General features: G+C 50.6%; 1 protein-coding gene and 1 long non-coding RNA gene across 8 annotated transcripts in view; one reads left to right on the top strand and one right to left on the bottom strand.

Moving 5' to 3' along the window:
• MYH14 (myosin heavy chain 14) overlaps positions 1-21,572 on the top strand; it is a 101,015-nt gene that overhangs the window by 52,393 nt on the left and 27,050 nt on the right. For 5 of the 6 annotated variants that reach the window (XM_041742870.1, XM_041742869.1, XM_041742874.1 and 2 more), the window contains 12 exons: positions 2,786-2,973; positions 6,124-6,245; positions 7,866-7,935; positions 8,049-8,209; positions 9,296-9,404; positions 12,152-12,283; positions 13,268-13,474; positions 15,722-15,859; positions 17,416-17,539; positions 18,138-18,309; positions 20,282-20,494; positions 21,008-21,152. In XM_041742870.1, coding sequence (XP_041598804.1) covers positions 2,786-2,973; positions 6,124-6,245; positions 7,866-7,935; positions 8,049-8,209; positions 9,296-9,404; positions 12,152-12,283; positions 13,268-13,474; positions 15,722-15,859; positions 17,416-17,539; positions 18,138-18,309; positions 20,282-20,494; positions 21,008-21,152 — 1,781 coding nt within the window. Of the gene's footprint in view, positions 1-1,132; positions 1,232-2,785; positions 2,974-6,123; positions 6,246-7,865; positions 7,936-8,048; positions 8,210-9,295; positions 9,405-12,151; positions 12,284-13,267; positions 13,475-15,721; positions 15,860-17,415; positions 17,540-18,137; positions 18,310-20,281; positions 20,495-21,007; positions 21,153-21,572 lie in introns of all 6 variants that reach the window. The other variant, XM_041742875.1, reaches the window with a different exon arrangement.
• Positions 9,370-11,217, bottom strand: LOC121484111. Of its 2 annotated transcripts, none has more exons than XR_005985944.1 (3): positions 10,199-11,217; positions 9,890-10,030; positions 9,370-9,509 (listed from the first exon to the last, which is right to left on the bottom strand). It is a non-coding gene; the product is annotated as an uncharacterized LOC121484111 (long non-coding RNA). The 2 variants fall into 2 exon arrangements; XR_005985943.1 differs by having other exon boundaries at positions 9,423-9,522.

Here is a 21,572-nt window from a genome sequence, read left to right as displayed (position 1 = left end):
CATCTTGGTTTGTCCCGATTCAAGACTTCCAGACTCTGTCAGTTTGCCTTAGCCTTTTATTGAAGTGAAAAGTGTAGTTTTAAGTGTGGCCCATGCAATTAGACAGGAGAACAAAATAAGCAAGATGTGTGGTTCCCAAATGAACTCACAGAACAGAAGGGTGTGAAGTGCCTTGATACTAGTGAGCTGATTTTAGACAGATTTGAGTTTGTGTCTTACATGATTTACACCTGAGGGATTGACAAGCAGTGTTTGACGTTCAGTAACAGAACTAGATTCTGCTATGAGAATCATCTCCTCAGCCCAAAAATCCCCCCCACCCCCAGCAACACACACATAGTTCTTCAAAATCTGTGTTCCCGTCATGGACACATCATGCCCCGTACCCTTATTGGGCTCCTTCACATGCCCCATCTCATATGTGCCTGGCTGCCTAGGGGTTCCAAGAGACAAGTGGAAGCTGGGAGGCCTCTCAAGTCCTGGACTCGAACCTGGCACAGTGTTATGTCCTGCACGATTCTCCTGAACAAAGCAAGTTACAGCAGCCCAGATTCAAGGAGCTGCAAGTCCTTGAGGGTAGGACAGGAATGGGGGTGTCTTTTACGTATTAATCTCTATGACAGTCCCGAGCCCAGAGTTGGGTGCCCAGCATCTAGGTAATCCAAGGGGAAAGGCAGATGAGACAAGCTTCTTCTCAAGAGGCAAATACAACAAACTAGGTAGGAGTATCGTGTTAATCCTGGAGCTTCCTGGCAGCCAGGGCAAAAAGGTATACCTAGTAAAACAGATTCAATCTCTAGGGAGAGAGATTCCCACCCCCGGCCACCACCACCCCCCCCCCCCCCCCCCCCGGCATTAAATTTTCACAAAGGACACTTATCCTTTCCATCAACTTTTAAGCCTTTTGTAGGTAGACACAAAGGTGAACGGGATAGTCTCCCTGGCTTTAGAAGTTCATGGCCAACAATGAAGTTTTCCCTCCTGCTCTGCCTTGTGCTATTGACTAATAACGCTCTCCTCTTTTTTTTTCTGCCACCATCTCTCCCTTCATGCCTCCCCCCTTCTCCTGCTGCTCCCTTTGCATCTCCCGCCCCCATCTCTGCCTCTCCCCTCATCTGTCCTCACCCCCCAGAACACGGGGGCTTCCAGCAGTTCTCTTTCCTTGGCTCCCTCCCACCATCACCCCCAGGATCTTCAGGGAGGCACGGCTCTGCCATTTCTCCAACAGGGGGTGGGTGTTGCTGTGCACCGACGGGTGAGATTTGCTGGATGAGGAGGGTGGGCCTGTTGGACCAGATACCGAACACCTGTCCCCTCTCCTCCATATGGAGGACTGTTGCTCCACTTCTCCTTCCCTGTCGCCTCCCTCAGCAGTTTCCAGACTCTTGGTAGCAGCACACGTCTTCTAACTAAACTGCATGTGAAAGGACAAGCAACTGTGGCAATACCAGCTGGCGTTTACTGAGCACTTACTATGTGCTGCACACTGTGCAAAAGCCCATTTATGATTACTAACACTTGGAATCCTTTGAACTACCCAGTGAGTCAGGTGTTAGTGCTACTACCCCCATTATACAGACAAGGAGATTGAAGCACAGAGAGGTTACAGGGCCTGCCTGAGGTCACACAGCTAGTTAGGGACAGAGCTGGGATTTGAACCCAGGACACTAGGTCCCAGAGCCTCTGCTCTTATCTGTGCTGTAAGAACTTAATTATCGTTTTGATAATAGCTGGGAGCATGGTGGTAAGAGGAAGCATTGAATGTGGGAAGGAAGAGGCCAAGTGCGAGTCCTTACTGCATACCAGGCCCTGCCCTAAGTGAGGATTATCTGTTGGCTCCGATGACCCTTGCTATTGAGGATCCCAGGACATAAGAGTCTGCCCCTGCTGCACGTTCCTGAGAAAGCTGGCAGGTTTAAAACAGAATTGAGGTGAAGGAGTGGGTATTTCTCACTTGCTGGAATGACATCATCAAATGACAATATCAGACCTTGCTGGAAAAATGGTTCTTAGTGGATGCAGTCTCTGTCTTTTAAATACTGCACATAGGGGCTCAGTGGTTGAGCATCTGCCTTTGATTCAGGGCGTGCTCCTGGGGTCTTGGGATCGAGTCCCGCATCGGGCTCCCCACAGGGAGCCTGCTTCTCCCTCTGCCTATGTCTCTGTCTCTCTGTCTCTCCTTGTGTGTCTCTCTCATGAACAAATAAAATCTTTAAAAAATAGTAAAGCAATACTGCACACAAAAGCCAGGCTTTATTACATTTTTACTGGGACACTGTTTTAAGTTCCTAAAAATGCAACTGTGTTGTTTTCATGATCCCTGCTGCCCAATCTGTGCCTGTAAAGTGGGAATGATTCTTCTAGGCTTGTAAGAGAGCAGATGTATGTAAAGTGCTTTGAGTGGTGCCCGGCAGAGAGGAAGTGCTAGGTAAGCATATGCTGTCATCATCAGCATTTGCCCATAAGGAACGTGGAGATCATGTCCTTGAGAAGACAAGCAGTCACAGGCCAGGGTTCCAGAGGACTCACACTCCCCGGGTTCAAATCTTAGATGTGTAGTTTCTAAGCCGTGTGGCCTCAGGCACAGTCTTTCACCTTTCTGAGCCTCCTTTCTAAGTTTACACATCAGTCCAATGGGGCTGACGACACCTACCTTAATCAGTGTTTCATATGTAAAGTGCCAGGTCCTATAAATGATAAGACCCTTGAACTTTGACCAACTTAGTCTACTTACATCTGACCCCTGACCCTCTTCTTTCTCTACCTCTGTTTCCTCTGGCTGTAGTGGAGGGGATCGTGGGGCTGGAGCAGGTGAGCAGCCTTGGAGATGGCCCTCCGGGTGGTCGCCCCCGCCGGGGCATGTTCCGAACAGTAGGACAGCTCTACAAGGAGTCACTGAGCCGCCTTATGGCCACACTCAGCAACACCAACCCCAGCTTCGTTCGCTGTATCGTCCCCAACCATGAGAAGAGGGTAAGTGTCCAGCCTGGGGAGGGAGGCATCTCTGGCAGTGGGGAAAACCCTGGCCACTAAACTTGGCTGGAGACAGGCTCGCCTCTGACTGGCTGGGTGATCTTGAGCAAGTTGCTTTCCCACCCAGGCTCAGTGCTCTGTTAGGAAAATTCATTCATTCACAGGACTTAAATTTTATTGAGCACCTACTAAGGGCCGGGTATTGGGGATACTTTGGAGAGAAAAGCACAGCCAACTCCTAGTCTCATAGTCAAATGGGGAACACAGACATTCAACTGACCACCCACAATGAATGTCCAGTTGATTTTGTTGGGGTGGTAAGTATTACCTAAGGTTTAGTCTGGTCTGTGAAGTCAGGGAAGCCTCCCTGGAGGAGGTGGTGATTGAGCTCTGAAGGATAATGGTATGAAAGGTACAGAGGATGGAATGAAGGCTGTTGGAGCTAGAGGTGTCAAGTAGGGGTGGAGAGACCTTGCCTGGCTTCCCAGGCCACCAGAAGGTTTCCTTTTTAGGAAAATCAGAGTGGGCCCTGTAGAGAAGGGTCAACAAGGGTGGAAAATGAGGATGCAAAATAAGGTGCCCGAGGCATATCCTGTCCCCAGGAAACAGGAACTGTGGTTACTGGATGGGTGGATCTGTATGAGTGAAAGAGATGTCTGCAAATACCATATTTTATGAAATCTAAGACACATTTATTTCTCCCACTTTAGTATCTCTGAAGTTGGGGGCATGGCTTACAATCACTGGCCTGTCAGAGGTTAATTGATAGGAACTGAACTTTCTTTCTTTTTTTTTTTTTTTTAAGATTTTATTTATTTATTCATGAGAGACCGAGAGAGAGAGGCAGAGGGAGAAGCAGGCTCCATGCAGTGAGCCCGATGTGGGACTCCATCCTAGGGCCCCAGGATCACGCCCTGGACTGAAGGTGGCACTAAACCACTGAGCCACCTGGGCTGCCTGGAACTTTTCTTTCTTATGGTATATAAAGCAACAGCATGTTTTGCAACTGATGGGGGCTTATATTTGATGAAATAACAAGATTCACTCATTTTTCCAAGGAGCCCTGGTTCTTTTTAGTTAATGGTGCTTAGAGTCTAAAATCTGACAAGTGTATATACATGCATGCACACGTGCATACACATGTCTTCAAGTATGTATACACACACTTTTTTTCTTAAGTCATCTCTATGCTCAACGTGGGGCTGGAACTCACGATCCCAAGATCAAGAGTCACGTGCTCCTCCGACTGAGCCAGCCAGGTACCCCTGTATACACACGTTTATATCTCTATTTATTTCTAAGTATCCTTGCATATTGAAAACTATGAGTTCACACCAATGCGCCAAGTTCTGTCTCAGCGTCACAGAGTTCATCGTAACTTTCTCCTCCTGCAAATTCGTAACTCTTTTTGCGTGTGTGTGACAGTGAGAAACCTGGATCGTACAAAATACTACACATTTGGGACACCTGGGTGGCTCAGCAGCTGAGCACCTGCCTTTGGCTCAGGGAGTGATCCCAGGGTCCTGGGATCAAGTCCCATATCGCTCCCTGTGAGGAGCCTACTTCTCCCTCTGCCTCCTCTCTCTCTGTGTATCTCTCATGAATAAATAAATAAAATATTTTTTTAAAAGTGAAAATAACTTAAAATAAATACTACACATTTTTGTGTTTTCTCAGTCCCCTTTAATGTAATCCATCTCCTGGCCCTCCTGGGCATCTCCCCCACTCAAGCTTACCCAGTATTTTATCAACAAATGGAATGACAGGAGAAAGAAAGAAAACAAAACATTAACGTGAGACCATCTTATATATTATTTCCAACTTACAGCTCTCCAGCTATTTCTTTGGGGCTGTTTTGATTATGAGACAGTCAACTGAGATGGCTTAAGCAAAAAATGAGAATTAGCATAAACTCACATAATTGAAATTCCATGGGTTGGGTTCAGTTACTGCTGGATCCAGGTGCTCAAATGGTGTGTCAGGGATCTTTTTCCTTTGCTTGGCTCTTCGTTATCTTCACTCTGAAGGAATCTCATTCTCTCTTTCTTTCTCTTACTCCCCTCGGGATGGCAAGGCAGCCCCCAGTAACTCCAAACTTTGGAGCCTACTTTAAAAAAAGAAAAGAAAGGGCAGCCGGAGTGGCTCGGCGGTTTAGCGCCGCCTTTAGCCCAGGGCCTGATCCTGGAGACCTGGGAATGAGTCCCGTGTTCCACTCCCTGCATGGAGCCTGCTTCTCCCTCTGCCTGTGTCTCTGCCTCTCTCTCTTTCTCTCTCTGTGTCTCTCATGAATAAATAAATAAAATCCTAAAAAAAAAAAAAAGAAAGAAAGAAAGAAAGAAAGAAGAAAAAGAAAGAAAAAAACTGGGGATTATATTGCCCACTCTGGAGGCCTGGACAAGGCGAGAGTTGTTTTTTAGAATGTCCAGTTTGGGCAGCCCTGGTGGCGCAGCGGTTTAGTGCCACCTGCAGCCTGGGGACCCTGGATCGAGTCCCACATTGGACTCCCTGCATGGAGCCTGCTTCTCCCTCTGCCTGTGCCTGTGCCTCTCTCTCTCTCTGTGTCTCTATGAGTAAATAAATAAAATCTTAAAAAAAAAATAGAATGTCCAGTTTGAATTTTTGTACTATGTAGATTTTTTAGAAGCAATTAGAAAGAGAGAGAAAAGAAAGAAAGAAAGAAAGAAAGAAAGAAAAGAAAAGAAAAGAAAAGAAAGAGAAAGAAAAAGGCAACAAAAGTTAGCTACTCTGAAATAATGATGTATGGGTTTTATTTATGCATCAGCTCCCCAGAGAGGCCTTTCCCCAGCTATCCTGTGTGCAAATTCAGCACTCCCACACCTCCCTGCTCTTTTCTCCTTAGCAATTACTTGTTTGTCCCACGTTGACTAATGATTGATTTCTTGACCTCATTTGTTGTCAGCCTCCTCCGCTGGACTCTGAGCTCCCCCAGGGTAGGCTTTTCGGTCTGGCAAGCAGTAGGTGCTCAGTAAATTACAGGTTGTCCCTATGAAATCGCCAGTGATTGCTCACCTGCCCAAAGCACCGGTACTGGTCCCCCACCCCCCACCCCCAGCCCCCGCGGCTGCCCTCTGGTGCATGGCGCCCCCGTGTGGCCGCCGCGGACCACGCCTGTCCGTCCCCTCTCCGCAGGCTGGCAAGCTGGAGCCTCGGCTGGTGCTGGACCAGCTGCGCTGCAACGGCGTCCTGGAGGGCATCCGGATCTGTCGCCAGGGCTTCCCCAACCGCATCCTCTTCCAGGAGTTCCGGCAGCGGTGAGTGCGATGCTGGGGGCGGGGCAGGGCTCCACTTTGGAAGCCCCCCGTGTCTGCATCCAGACAACCCCACTGCTACTTCTGAGGTCTGTGGAGTCAGTGGCCCGTTCCTTTAGTTCCTGTCTCAGCTTTCTCCTCTATGGGATGGGAGAGCAGTACCCTGCTCAGTGCGCTCCCACAAGAAAGATTGCCTGATGTAGCCATTCTAGTGGGGCCATCTGCATTTCTCTACAAAGGCCATATAGAATGGGATAGAACAGAAGATACCAGAGTTGAAGGAGCAAGTAATAGGGGCCCCTGGGTGCCTCAGTCCATTAAGCCTACGACTCTAGGTTTCAATTCAGGTCGTGATCCCAGGGTCATGAGATCTAGCAGTTGTGGGTCTGCATGCTAAATGTAGAGCCCTCGAGATTTTCTGTCTTCTTCTCCCTCTGCCCCCTCCACACACACAATGTGTGCTTTCTTTCTCTAAAAAAAAAAAAAATTATTAACAAATCCAGTTCCTGGGGCGCCTGGGTGGCTCAGTCGGGTAAGCGTCTGCCTTTGGCTCAGGTCATAATCCCAGGGTTCTGGGATTGAGTCCCACATCACATTGGGCTCCATGCTTAGCCAGGAGCCTGCTTCTCCCTCTCCCTCTGCTCCTCCCCACTGCTTGTATACACACACACTTTCTCTGTCTCTCAAATAAATAAAAAATCATAATAAAAAATAAGTAAATAAATAAATAATCCAGTTCCTCAGTTGGCCAGGCCACGTCTCAAGGGCTCAGTAGCTACACGTGGCCAGTAGGTGCTCTATTGGACAGGATAGGTCTGTTAGTTTGCTCCTCAAAGTGTGTGGTCCCCAGAACCAGCAGCATGAGCATCACTCGGCAGCTCATAAGGCACATTTTCAGGCACCATGGCAGACTTACTGAATTAGAATCTGCGTTTTAACAACACCTCTGATTGAGCAAGCCCAATACACACACACACACACACACACACACACACACACGCACATTTCTCAATCACCAGTCATAAAATATGCCATATTAACATAGGACATGTATTATATATCTGATACACATGTATGTGTATATATATTGTATGTATAATATGCATTATGTTTTATGAAATGTCGGAATCCAGGGAAGGGCGCTCTGAGGACATACACACATGTGTTTAGGAACTGTATCCTGTTTTATTCTCCTTTGTGCTTACACATCTGGAAGATGCTGCCGCACAGTGCTTTGCTCAGGGCCTGACAAATAATAAGTCTTCAAACACATTAGCTGTCATTTGCAGTCATTCTCACATTTCCACTCTGAGACATGACACACCTGTGTTCCACATCTCAAGGAGATGCACTGGTGGAGCATCAGAACATTCATGATCAGCAGGTGCTAGTGTCCAGGGAGTGGCAGCTCCTGTGGTCAGTGCTGTCATTGGTGGTATTAAGGCTCTTAGCCCAGCATATGGTGCTCCATAAATGATCGAATGTTCACTCTTCTTACTGTTCATATCATCATCATCATCGTCATTATTGCTATTTGTCACTCTGAGCCCAGTGCCGGGCTACGGCAGGAGTTCAGTGACAGTGTGCCATAACTGTCCACCCACTCCTCCCCACCCCCGGCAGATACGAGATCCTGACGCCCAATGCCATCCCCAAGGGCTTTATGGATGGGAAACAGGCCTGTGAGAAGATGGTGAGTTTGGGGCAGAGCCTGGGGGTGCCAAGGTCTTAGGCAGTGGAAGAGGAGGGCTGGGACCTCCCTCTCATTGCCTTTCCTCTTCATCACTCCTCTCCCACCCCTCACAGATCCAGGCCCTAGAACTGGACCCCAACCTCTACCGTGTGGGACAGAGCAAGATCTTCTTCCGGGCAGGGGTCCTGGCCCAGCTGGAAGAGGAACGGGACCTGAAGGTCACAGACATCATCGTGTCCTTCCAGGCAGCTGCCCGGGGGTACCTAGCTCGCAGGTAAGGCACTGTGCTGTCTCCTGGGTCCCCTTGGCCAAGGCTGGGGGAGGGGGACAGGGCAGGGTTGACCAGATGGCTCCAGGGTTCAAGGCCTCCAAGATGGTAGAAGGGCTGGGAAACAAACGCATGGAGGCACCAGATGCCCAGGCTTCTTGCTTCTACAGTCCCCGAGGGCCCTCATAGACCAGATTCAGTGTGAAGCAGAGCTAGGAACAGAGAAGAGGTAGGCTTGGCCATAGGGTGACGGACCATCCTGCTTCACTCAGGACTGGAGATTCCCCGGGATGCATGATTTTCAGTGCTGAAACAAAGCAAGCCCTGGGCAATGGGGGCATGGTGGTCGCCCTAATGGCCAGTGCCTCAAGGGACTCCACTCTGGTGGGGGAGACTGCACGGGCACAAAGTGTCACAGTCCTGGAGTGGGATGCGCTTCGATGGGTCATACAAATGTAGTGTGGAGATCCCACAGCAGACCAGGACACCTCCAAGTCACACTTGATGACCAGAGAGACGAAGGATGGGGTAGGTGTTGCAGGCAGGAACAAGAGCTGGTACAAAGAACCAGTGATATGAGAGCCTCACAGTGTTTCAGGAATGCGAGAAGTTTGCAGAAGAGTCTTCTTCCCCTTTGAAATGGTCCAGAGGAAGGATCTGAGAATAAAGAACTCAAACACCAGGCTGAGCAGTGGGGACCTTATTCAGGGATGCTGGGCAGCCATGGGAGAGCCATGAGCAGGGGAGGAAGAGTGGGTGAGCTCTAGTGTAGAAAGACCCCTTGAGAGGTATGTTGGGGATGGACTGGAGGCAAGAGATTAGAGGTTGGGAGGTTGGGGTGAGGGTCCAGGTCGGGGAAGGGGAGGCCTAAACTAGGGTTGTGTGGACAGAGGGGAAGAGGCAGAGCAGAGAGTCAAGGGCAGAGGACTGACACATTATATGCAACAAGATCTGCGAGTAATAGAAAGTGCTTGCACACAGTAGGCACTTAACAATGGTTGACTAATTGAAGGGAGCTTGGCTCTCTTGCTAAGGGGACAGGCTTAGAGGGGCCAAGCCTTTACTCTCCCACTTTTCCGTCTCCCCACCCAGAGCCTTCCAGAAGCGGCAGCAGCAGCAGAGCGCCCTGAGGGTGATGCAGAGGAACTGTGCTGCTTACCTCAAGCTGAGACACTGGCAGTGGTGGCGGCTCTTCATCAAGGTGAGGGCACCTGGGGAAGTGGCCTGAGCAGCAAGGAGACAGAACCTTGGGGCCAGGTCTGCTTGGGCAACTGGCTTTCTTTGTTTGGGCCTCAAGTTTCTGCATCTGTAAAATGGGACTAATCAGCCCAACCTTTGTTAGCCAGGATTTTTTGGTGTAACAAATGACAAAAGAAAAAATCAGACTCAAACCAACATGGTTAAAAGATTCAGGACAGCTTCAGGAATGGATAGACTCAGGGCTGAGTCGGGGGTCCCAAAGACCCCCTCAGATTCAATGATTCACTAGAAGGACTCACAGAACTTGGAGAATTTATTACAGTGAACAGATAGAGATTAAAGCCAGCAACAGAAAAAAGTGAGCAGAACAGAGCTCCAGAGAGACCAGGCAGAAGCTTCCAGTTGTCCTCCCAACATGGAGTCGGGTGGACAAGGCTTAATTCTTCCAGAAACAATGTGTGACAACACATACAGGCTGTTGCTTACCAGGGAAGCTCTCCCGAGTCTGTGTCCAAGCTTGTTTTTGGGGGGTCAGTTTCATAGATGTGGCTGACCCCCAAATGTGGTTGATCTCATTTAGTCTCCGGCACCTCCAGAGGTCAAGTTGATTATATGTGACTCAAAAGCCTGAGGTAACAAAGTCACTCTTACTAGAATATTCCAAGAGCTTGCAGATTATTTTCCAGGAGCCACCCAAGGGCCAGGCCTTTCTATGAAACATACAGGGTTTAGACAACCCAGGCCTACTTAATCAATCCTTTATTGCACAAGGACCCGAACAGTGATGTCAATTACCTGACATTCTGTGCCTCCCATTCGGCTTTCCTCCATGGTGATCACGTAGACTTTTCCACGTGGGGCCCACTAACAGATTGAGTCTTGTCCCCCACTACCAGCTAGGCCAGCATGGTCTCCTCCTATCCCAGAGCTCCAGCCAGAGCCCAGCCAGACTTGACCTTCACCAGCTGGGGTCATGTGACCACCCCAGACTCCTCACAACAAATCAGATGAGCCAAGCTGGTGTCACATGCCTGCCCAGAGCCAAGGGGCAGGGCCAGGTCATCTGGCTCCCTGTGAGCATGGGGGCAGTGTGTTCCCCCAATGAGAAATTGGGAGAGGAGTAAGGAAAATTGAAATTTGGAAGCAAAAATACCACAGCTCTTCAGTGTAATTCTGAATATATTATGTGAGCAGTCACCTACATGCTCTCAGTTAGTGTTAACTGAGCACCTACTATGTGCCAATGACTTTTTCGGGGATCCTGATGAAATGGTGAAATAAAAACCAAGTCGTTGGGCAGCCCCAGTGGCACAGTGGTTTGGCACTGCCTGCAGCCCCGAGTGTGATCCTGGAGACTCAGGATCGAGTCCCACGTCGGGCTCCCTGTGTGGAGCCTGCTTCTCCCTCTGCCTCTCTCTCTCTCTGTCTGTGAATAAATAAATAAAATCTTAAAAAAAAAAAAAGTCGTACCCCATGTTGCCCACAGCCTAGAGCAGGCGTCGGCAAAGGGCGGCCTGGCCCAGCTGTCTGTCTTTGGAAAAGCCCATCGGTTAACATACTGTCTGTGGCTGTTTTTGCATTCCAGCAACTCTGTGGAGTAGTTTAAACAGAGACAGGGTGGCCTGCAAAGCCTCAGACATTTCCAAGCTGACCCCTTAGGAGAAAGCTTGCCTGCCCCGGGTCTTGGGGGTGGGAGTTGACTGATATCAGTGAATGAGTCTCTCACAGATAAAATATAAAATTATAGGGGTGCCTGGGTGGCTCAGTCGGTTAAGCATCTGCCTTTGGCTCAGGTCCTGGGTCCTGGGATTGAGCCCCACATAGGGCTCCCTGCTCAGCGGGGAGTCTGTTTCTCCCTCTCCCTCTGCCTGCTGCTCCATCTGCTTGTGCTCTAATAAGTAAAATCTTTAAAAAATATATATGTATATATATATAATTATAGCTGTGATAAATGCATTGCGGTAGGGCAGAGGAGAATACAATACACTAGATAAAGAACTGAGTAGAATCAAGAAGAACCAAAGAGAAAGCAGGGGGATGGAAATGATCAAAGGAGACCCCATTCAGCAAGGGGGAGGGTGGTTCTGTGAGCCTGTCGTTTCAGTTGATTATGTGTGTGTGGCACCTGTCCCCCCCCACCGGAATCCGTGTAAAGTGCATCTATCACCCTGGATCTGCGAGTCGGGAACTTTGAGAGACATTGTGCTACAGAATGGTGACGCTGATGTCTCTTGTCCACCAGGGTTAGTTTAGCAAGGAAGGAACACGTTAATACCGCTGGCCTTGTGCCTCTGACTGTTCTAGGCTTTTCACTAGTGTCAGCTCATTCACCCGTTGTGAAAAACCCTGGGCAGCAGGGGCTGCTCCCATCCCCTTTTGTTTTTTTGTTTTTAAACAGCATGTTTTGTTTTTTTTTAAAGATTTTATTTATTTATTCATGAGAGAGAGGGAGAGGGAGGGAGAGAGAGGGGCTCGGAGACACAGGCAGAGAGAGAAGCAGGCTCCATGCAGGGAGCCTGACTTGAGACTCAATCCCGGGTCTCCAGGATCAGACCCTGGGCTGAAGGCGGCGCTAAACCGCCAAGCCACCCGGGCTGCCCTCCCATCCCCTTTTGATAGATGAGGATGCTAATGTGCTTGCCGGAGGCCACGCGCTCATGGGTGGCGGAGCTGCCACTGGAACCCAGGAATGGGGCCTGCTCAGAGAGCCAGGGGAAGCCAGCCATTCTCACCTTTACCTCCCCCTAGGTGAAGCCGCTGCTGCAGGTGACGCGGCAGGATGAGGTGCTACAGGCGCGGGCCCAGGAGCTACAGAAAGTTCAGGAGCTGCAGCAGCAGAGCGCCCGCGAGGTGGGCGAGCTCCAGGGCCGCCTGGCGCAGGTAAGGGGCGGGGCTGCGGTGGGGGGCGGCCCGTGGGTGGGGCCAGGGTGTGGGGGCGGGGCTCCCGGCGGAGCCCTGAGCGCCGTGGAGGGAGGAGTTAGGGTGAGGGCAGAGCTCAGGTGTGCCGGGGCCCAGTGAGGGCGGGGCCATAGGTGGAGCCAGGGCTTGGGGGTGGGGCTGTGGATGGGGCGGGGCTCCCGGCAGAGCCTTGAGCGCCCCGGGAGTGTAGGGGAAAGGGTTAGGGTGGGGGCAGAGCTCAGGTGTGCTGGTGCCAGTGAGGGCTGAAACCCTGTGGTGCTGGGGGCCTGTGTGTGATGTGCAGGGGACAGGGCCCTGGGGTGCAGGCAGGGCATTGAGTGGGGGGCTGGTTCCTGCAGAGCCAAGATGCTCAGGGGGCTGGGCTCCGATAGGGGCCAGGCTGGGGGTAGGTGGGTGGTGAACTTTTTATTGTCCAGTTTTTCTGGTGTCTTTTAAGTAATGCTGAAGCAAAACCCTCTTGAGCATTTTTTCTATTTGCTTTTACTGAGTTTTTTCCTTTGGTTAAATTTCTAGGCGTAGGAGTGTTAAATATGAGATAGTAGAAAGGCCTCACTGGGGCTATTCTGGAGGGTGAACTGGAGAGGCAGGGCTTGGAGGTGGGGAGGCTGGGGAGGAGGCTAGGGAGTCGGCTGGGGAGAGAGTCTACCCAGAGAGGATAAGGCCCAAACTCGTCAAGCTATGGGACCAGAGAGGAGGGGGCAGGGCAGAGGGTCCAGGGGCATGTCAACAGTGCTGGGGACTCATAGGCTGTGAGGAGGTAAAGGGAGGTGGGGGAGAGGCTGCACCCAGGGGTCTGACTTTGTGACTAGGGGGATTGAGGTCATGCTGAGATGGGGGCCTAGAGGAAGACCCTCCAGGCCTCAAAGGGCAAAGCAAATCAGTGCTCCACTGAGACTGCCCTGGGAGCACTGCCTGCTGAATGCTGACCTCCTGCCCTGTCCCCAGCTGGAAGAGGAGCGCACTCGCCTGGCAGAACAACTGCGAGCAGAGGCAGAGCTGTGTGCGGAGGCCGAAGAGACACGGGGGCGGCTGGCAGCCCGCAAACAGGAGCTGGAGCTGGTGGTATCAGAGCTGGAGGCCCGTGTGGGTGAGGAGGAGGAGTGCACCCGCCAGCTGCAAAGTGACAAGAAGAGGCTGCAGCAGCATATACAGGTCTGGCCCCTGTGTGCCCACAGGCCACCTCTCCCCATGCCCTTCCATCTACCCTGACAACCATTGCTTCTCCAAACCATGTCTCATTGGGCCACAAGTTTGCAGAAAATTCAACTCAATTTTAGTACATGTGCTGCTGAAGCGAGCACATCAGAAAATTCAACTCAAAGTCACTTAGACAAAAAGAATTCGTCTTTGGTTCAAATAATAGATTCTGTAATGTATAAGCTTCAGGCATGGCTGGATCCAGGTGCTGAGGTGATATCCTTTGTGCTCTTTCTCTCTCTATCTCCTGGCTCCATTTGCCTCTAGGCTGCTGCATTTCCAGGCAGGCCATCCTCATCTGTCTCCTCTTCAAAATCCACTATGTGTTTTGCACTAATGGTACATCTTAATTCATATGCTCAATTTTCATTGGCAGTACTTCATCTGCATTTATGTTTTATGACTTCTTCACTTGAAAAAGGTGGGTTTAGGTACCGAAGCGATTCCAAACATATTTAAAAATTATCCAGTGAAGGATCCCTGGGTGGCGCAGCGGTTGGGCGCCTGCCTTTGGCCCAGGGCGCGATCCTGGAGACCCGGGATCAAATCCCACGTCGGGCTCCCGGTGCATGGAGCCTTTAAAAAAAAAAAAATTATCCAGTGATTACATGAGTATCTGGCTTTAAATTTAAAATAAATAAAAATTAAATAAGTTTGAAAATTCAGTTCCTCGGGCATACAAACCACATTCCAGGAGCTCAGTAATGTTTTAATCACCTTCTCTTCGTTATGGGGTGGGGTGGGGTGGGGGTGGTGATCCCAATCTATAGTTATGGAGATAGCCTAACACACCACGCCCAACTCAGGACAGATAAGATAGATAGTAGTTGATTAGTAAAATACAGGCAGAGGTAGGCAGACACCATTCCACAGAGAGCCACAGGGTTGCACTTAGAACTAAAATGAATAGGCCACAGATGTCGGAGGCAGGCTTTGTAGTAACAAGAGGTTGGGGTGACCCCTGGTTCCTACAGGGAGATGTGATCAGTTTGTTTAAATAATTCCAGGGCTGAAAGGCAACTGAAGTCTACCATGTGAGCATAAGCTGGTACTGTGCCTGTCCCTATGATATGTAGTGTTATGTGGCCAGTGGACCTTATCCATGGGAGCAGAGTGGGTAGGAGGAGGATATGTGATTAGGCCATTACGGATCCTCCCAATACCAGATAGCAAGGCAGCACATAATACTGAATCTTTTTTTTTTTTTTAATTGAGGTATTATTGGGACACTTGGGTGGCTCAGTTGGTTGGGTGTCTAACTCTTGATCTCAGCTAATGCCTGATCTCAGGGTCATGAGTTCAGGTCCTATGTTGGGCTTACTTCTCTGGAGCCTGCTTAAAAGAAAAAAAGAAGAAAAATTGAGGTATTGTTGACATGTAACATTAGTTCAGATATACAACATAATGAGTTGCTATTTGTATATATCACAAAGTGATCTCTATAGTAAGTCTAGTTAACATCTATCACCTTATGTAGTAACAAAAATTTTTTTCTGGTGATGAGAACTTTTAAGATCTACTCAGCAGCTCTCAGATATACAATATTTGAACTACAGTCACGCTGGACATTACATCCCTAGGACTTACGTACTTTATAACTAGAAGTTTGTACCATTTGACCACTTCACCCACTTTGCTGATGTTTTCTTGCACCTACCCACCTACAACCACTCATCCATTCTCTGTATCTATGAGCTCAGTTTTTTGTGTTTGTTTTGTTTTTGTTTTTTAGAGTCTACATATAAGTGGGATCATACACTATTTGTCTTGCTCTGGCTTATCTCACCTAGCATAACGCCCTTGATGTGTCCAGGCTGTCGCATAATGTCAAACCTTAATTTCCAGTTTCACACCACATGTTGCCATGGTGGACAGTACCTGTCTAAATAAACAAACGTTATAGATTTATTTATTATGTTTATTGTTTACAATCTTCCCGCACACACAAGAATGTAATTTCCATAAAGACAAAGATGCCTAGGACATTGCCGGGCACATACTGGGCACTCAGGGAAGGCTTAGGGGTAATGAATGAAACAGGAAGACCAGAAAAGTGTGATCCTTCCCAGCCTCACCCAGAGTATGGATCTGTCTGAGCCACAAGCCCCAGAGGTTTGGGACCGTCCCCTCCCCTGTGTCCTTCCCATTGCACCCCAGCCCCCAGCCTCTGGGGCCTCATCCCTCCCACCCTCCCCTCTACAGGAGCTGGAGAGCCACCTTGAGGCTGAGGAAGGGGCACGGCAGAAACTGCAGCTGGAGAAGGTGACCACAGAGGCAAAGCTGAAGAAATTTGAGGAAGACCTGCTACTTTTAGAAGATCAGAATGCCAAGCTGAGCAAGGTCAGTGGCCTGTGGGCCATACATGGGGGGCATGGGGGGATCTCTCTCTGCATCTCCCCCAGCTCCTCCAGCTCGCACCATCTCTAGGGGCCTCTGGCTCTGAGTGTCAGCCGTTGGCTCTCATGGGCAATCATTAGGTTGTGGTGGCTGGGTGTGGGTGTCTGCAGTCCTGATCCTCCTTTGTGTGGCTTCTGTCCTCACAGGAAAGCCTGAGTTTCTTATATGGCAGCTCAGGGCTTTAAGAATGAGAATGGAAGTGGAAGCATCCAGGCGCCTTAAGATATTAAGCCTGGAACTGTTATGGCATCACTTATGCCCAATTCTGTAGATCAAGGGTTGGCAAACATTTTCTGTAAAAGGTTAGATAGCCGGTATTTCACTCTTTGCAGGCCTGTGTTTTGGTCACAAACGCTCAATTCCACCGACGTAGTGTGAAAGCAGCCATAGACAGTGCATAATCGAACACATGTGACTGTGTCCCAATAAAGCTTTATTTATAAAAACAGGTGGTAGGCCAGATTTGGCCTGCACACTGTGGTTTGCAGACCATAGAGCTTAAAACAGTCATAGGCTCAGCCCAGATTCAGTGGTTGAGAAATTAGACTCCATCCCTGAGTGGGGACATGGCAAAGAATCTGCCTCTATCTTTAACCTGCCACAGCCAGGACTGGGCTAGGCACAAGGGATATGGTGTGGAACTAACTAGAAAACCATTTATGTCCTTGTGAGGGGCCAGGGACAAAGGATGCTAGATGAGACACCACAGAAAATAAATATAACCACACAATATGACTTAATTATAAACTGTCAGCAAAAAACAGAAGATGATAGGGGCCAGTCCCTTTCCTGTCCTAGGGGTAGTCAGGGAAGGCTTCCCCAAGGCAATGGTGCCTGAGTTGGGAAGTCAAGGAAGCACAGGAGTTTTCTGGAATGTTCCTTGGGTGCAATGACTATTCCATTCTACACTGTTCTATATCTTTCTTTTTAAGGGTAGGTCCAACACAGTACATTGGTTTCCAGAAGCACTTAGTTTGAAAAGTACGGCTCCAGGCCAGTGCTTCTCAAATGGTAATGTGCACAGGAGTCATATGGAGAGCTTGTTAAAATGCTGATTCAGGGGGTCTGGGGTGGAGCCTGAAATGCAGCATTTCTAAAAAGTGATCATTTGGTGTTTATGCCACTGATTTACAAAACTCCTACTTTGAGTGGTATGGATCCAGAACTCGCGTGAATGCAGCAGATGGGCAAGGATGTTCACTGCAATGTGTTTATAATCGCACATGAATTGAAATGAACCTCAGTGCTCATGAGTAGAATGGTGCCTTAGCGAACCGTGGGGTTCTTCGAGTAATGGGAGCCAACCCTGCAGTTACTAGGTGTGAACCTGTGCCGATGGGACGGGTCTGCAAACCCAAGAGGATGGGGAAGGGAAGGCTGGGGTCAGGAGCGGGAGGCTCAGTGATGGGTGGAGGTGGAGGAAATGCACATGAGAACTCATCAAAGATGAGCTTTGTGGGGGAGCTGCTCTGACGGCCCCCACTTCCCACCACCCTCAGGAGCGGAAGCTGCTGGAGGAGCGTCTGGCCGAGTTCTCATCACAGGCGGCCGAAGAGGAGGAGAAGGTCAAGAGCCTCAATAAGCTTCGACTCAAATACGAGGCCACGATTGCGGACATGGAAGGTGAGCGCTGCCCACAGGGTGCAGCCTCTGGGGTCTGTGCATGCTGGTGGGGGGTGGGGGGGTGGGATGTTGGGTGTTGGGTGAACCTCCTGTGCCATCGAACCTCAGCGGTCGTATCTGTTAAAGGGGGACAGGAAAGAAGGCTCAAGACAGATTGAGTCCCCTCGTAGCTCTTTGGTTGTTTCTGTCGCTTGAAATGCAATTCTCTTGCCCTCTCCTCCGCATCTTGGGTGGCTCTCTCTCTGACTGTCCCATTACCTGTTTCAGACACCTTGTTGTCTCTGCCCCTTGCTGACTCAGAATCAGCAGCAGAAGGGAGAGAGCACAGGAGAAGGCTGTGGAGATAGGGCAGGACAGGGCAGAGACAGTCCCTGAGCAGGAGCAGGGCTGCCACAAGGGGTGAGGAGGAGAGGACAGCACCCGGGGACTCAGGCCCAGGGCTGGGGAAGCTGGAAAAGGGGCACAGAGGGAGATGCTGAGCCACAGCTTCACCCCCACCCCCACCCCAGCAAGTGCCGGGGGCGGGCCCTTGGGTGTCCGGGAGCTGCTGGGTGTGGGGTCTGGCGCCCTCCCGCATGGCCCCCACTCCCGCCTCCAGACCGCCTACGGAAGGAGGAGAAGGGCCGCCAGGAGCTGGAGAAGCTGAAGCGGCGGCTGGACGGGGAGAGCTCAGAGCTGCAGGAGCAGATGGCCGAGCAGCAGCAGCGTGGGGAGGAGCTGCGGGCCCAGCTGGGCCGCAAGGAGGAGGAGCTGCAGGCGGCCCTGGCCAGGTGCTGGGCGGAGGGGGGTGGGGAAGGGGGAGGTTGAAGAGGGCAAGGAGGCGCTTGGTGCCCGGTGCCCAGTGCCTGGGCCACAGTGCACCACCTGCCAGTGCCAGCGGGAGGGGCGCCCCAGGGAGACTCCACCAGCGCACACGCGCCTCAGCCCCATGGAGCCTCAGTGTCCCCTCCTGTAAACTGGACCTGGCGAGAGTACCAAACCCGCCCCGGTTAAGGGAAGAGTGAAAGGAGGCCCAGTTCCGGAATTGGAATCAGGGATCAACTGTGATTTCATAAGTGCTCTGGCCATGAGCGGAATCGTATCATTATAATTACAGTCAGTAGCAATTATGGAGCACCTACTGTGTGCCAGATACGGCGCTCGGTGTTGCGAATGCCTTTTACCCGCCGTGCTTCATGATGTCCAGGAGCCCCTGATTATAGGTGGGGCTCAACTTCAGAGATGTTTAAATGTGAGAAAATGTGTGTCTTGTAGTCAGTGGTGCCAGCGGGGTGTGAGTGTGTGGTTAAGACCCCGCACGCCCATCAGATCTCTGGATTGGAGCCCAGGCCCTGCCCCTTTCCGGCCTTGTGACCTCACTGAGTGCCCTCAGCCTGTGGGTGGGGGGGTGATTTTGAAGCTACTCCTAAGGTTCTTGTAGGGATAAAATAAGAAAGTGCGCTTTAAAGGTTTAGCATACCATAAGCCCTCAATAAATGCGGGTGTGTCTATTACTACTTTTCCTTGTTTTATTCACATGTTCTTTTTTTTTTTTTATGGAGGTGAACTTTCCATAAGAACCGTTTTATTTTTCTTTAAAGATTTTATTTGTAAGTAATCTCTGTGCCACACATGGGGCTTGAACTCACAACCCTGAGATCAAGAGTTACACTCTCTGCCAACTGAGCCAGCCAGGTGGCCCCCATAACATAACCAATTTAAAGTGTGCAATTCAGGGGCGCCTGGATGGCTCAGTCTGTGAAGCATCTACCTTTGGCTCAGGTCATGATCTCAGGGTCCCAGGATTGAGCACTGTGTAGTCAGGCTCCCTGCTCAGCAGGGAGTCTGCTTCTCATGCTCCCTCTGTGCTCTCATGCTTTCACTCTCAAGTAAATAAATAAAATATTTAAAATAAATAAATAATACATACAATTCAGTGGCATTTGGTGCACTTATGGCGTTGTGCAACTACCACCTCTGTGTAGTTCCAGAACACGTCCAACTCCCCCAGAAGGAAGAGTCCAGTACCCATGAAGCAGTCCCTCCCCTTCTTCCCCTGCCGCAGACCTTGGCAGACCTTGCAGACCAACAACCTGAGTTGTTTGACATGATTTGCCTCTTCTGGATATTTCACATAAGAGGAGGCATACAACATGTAGCCTTTTGTGCTTTTATTATCAGTTTTATTGTCATCCTCACAACAGCCCTGTGCAGTGGGGTAGTGTGTCCTCTTACAGGCCAGGAGCCTACAGTTCAAAGCGGTGGTCAAGTGACCAGGGCAGGTGGCCGAGCAGGGGATCCAAACCCCAGTTTGCTTGGCTCTGTGAGCAACTTAATCTCAGCCACTGCTGCCACTTCGATTCAGCTTCTCTTTGCAAGACGCTGTGTCTCTGAGGGGGCATGAGGCAGATCAGATGCTGGGGTCAGCTCTTTGTATCGCTGACCGGGTGACCTGGGCATGTAATTTCCCACTCTGTACATCCGTTTTCTCATTTGGTGTGGTCCCAAAATGAGATGATAAAGGAAAGGGTCCCATGTGGCAGGAGCTCAGTAATCCGCCCTGTGATTACTGTTGGTGTCATCCCCATTTCACAGAGAAGGAAACTGAGGTTCTGAATACTGAGGCATGTGCCCAAGGGCACAGGTGGGATTTTAACCTGGGATGGGCCCCCTCCCAATCCACCCTGGCCTCCCCACCCCCAGAAATCTTCCCTGTCCTCTGCCTACCCCAGTACTGACTCCATGGTCCTTGTCTATCCCCAGGGTAGAGGAGGAGGGCGGTGCCCGGGCCCAGCTGCTCAAATCCCTGCGGGAAGCACAGGCAGGACTCGCGGAGGCCCAGGAAGACCTGGAGGCCGAGCGGGCAGCCAGGGCCAAGGCAGAGAAGCAGCGCAGGGATCTGGGTGAGGAGCTGGAGGCGCTGCGGAGTGAGCTAGAGGACACGCTGGACTCCACCAATGCACAGCAGGAGCTCAGGTGAGGCCAGGCTGCCCTATGGCTGGCACATCCTGGGTGTGTGCAGGGCAGGGTGCAGGGAGAGGAGGACTTTGGTGCTCACCAGTTGTTCATCGAGTATCAGCTCTGCACCTGGGCTAGGCTGGGAACAGAGATAAGTCAGAGCCAGACACTTCCCACAGGAACTCTTGGTCCAGGGGAGGCAGATTCAGGCAAAGAGGCCCAGTGGAGAACAAAGTATGCTCTAAGGGAGCAGCACAGGGCATTGTGAATGATAAGAGAAAGCCCTTAAACCACGTGTATGGAGGAGTCTGAGAAGACTTCCTTGAGAAAGAGCCTTTTGAATAGGGTTTTGAGAGATGAGTAGGAGTTCACCCTTAAAGCTGCATTGTTCCCTCACTTCCCACCCAGTTCCCTTAGAAATGTAGAGTGAGGTCCTCATTCTTGAAGGAGGCATACCCAGATGTCAGGAGGACCCCCCCCCCCAAAGTCCCTGCCTTTCTCTATTCTGAAATCATGCTCTCTCTACAAAAGGTCCAAGAGGGAACAGGAAGTGACAGAGTTGAAGAAGGCTCTGGAAGAGGAGACGCGTGTTCACGAAGTGGCGGTGCAGGAGCTGAGGCAGCGCCACGGGCAGGCACTGGGCGAGCTGGCAGAGCAACTGGAACAGGCCCGGAGGGTGGGTTGGGACAGGAATAGGGGGTTCTGGGGGGCCCTGGGGAGGGGAAGGCAGGATGCAGGAGGACGTGCCTCTGACTGGTTCTAGGCTAGCTCCTACTTCTGGAGTTCTTTCCTTGTGTATCCATGTCCTTGGTTCACCTTCCATTTTGCAAACATGGGGAAAATACTATGTCCCCAGGATGGTCTGGGGACCCAGCAGTGTGCAAAACAACCCATATCCCCTTCCGTTGTGGAGTTCACATGTTACCAGGCAAGCCAAAGGCTAAATAGCAACCCATTCCTCATGTATATTGGGGTAATAAATGCTCTGGGAGGGATGCCTGGGTGGCTCAGCGGTTGAGCGTCTGCCTTCGGCTCAGGGAGTGACCCTGGAGTCCCAGGATCCAGTCCCATATCAGGGTCCCTGCATGGATCCTGC

This window comes from Vulpes lagopus, chromosome 2 (assembly GCF_018345385.1).
Source record: "Vulpes lagopus strain Blue_001 chromosome 2, ASM1834538v1, whole genome shotgun sequence".
In the NCBI taxonomy this organism is placed as follows: domain Eukaryota; kingdom Metazoa; phylum Chordata; class Mammalia; order Carnivora; family Canidae; genus Vulpes; species Vulpes lagopus.
Note: the sequence above shows the minus strand (reverse complement) of the source record. Positions and strands in the feature narration are given on the sequence as shown.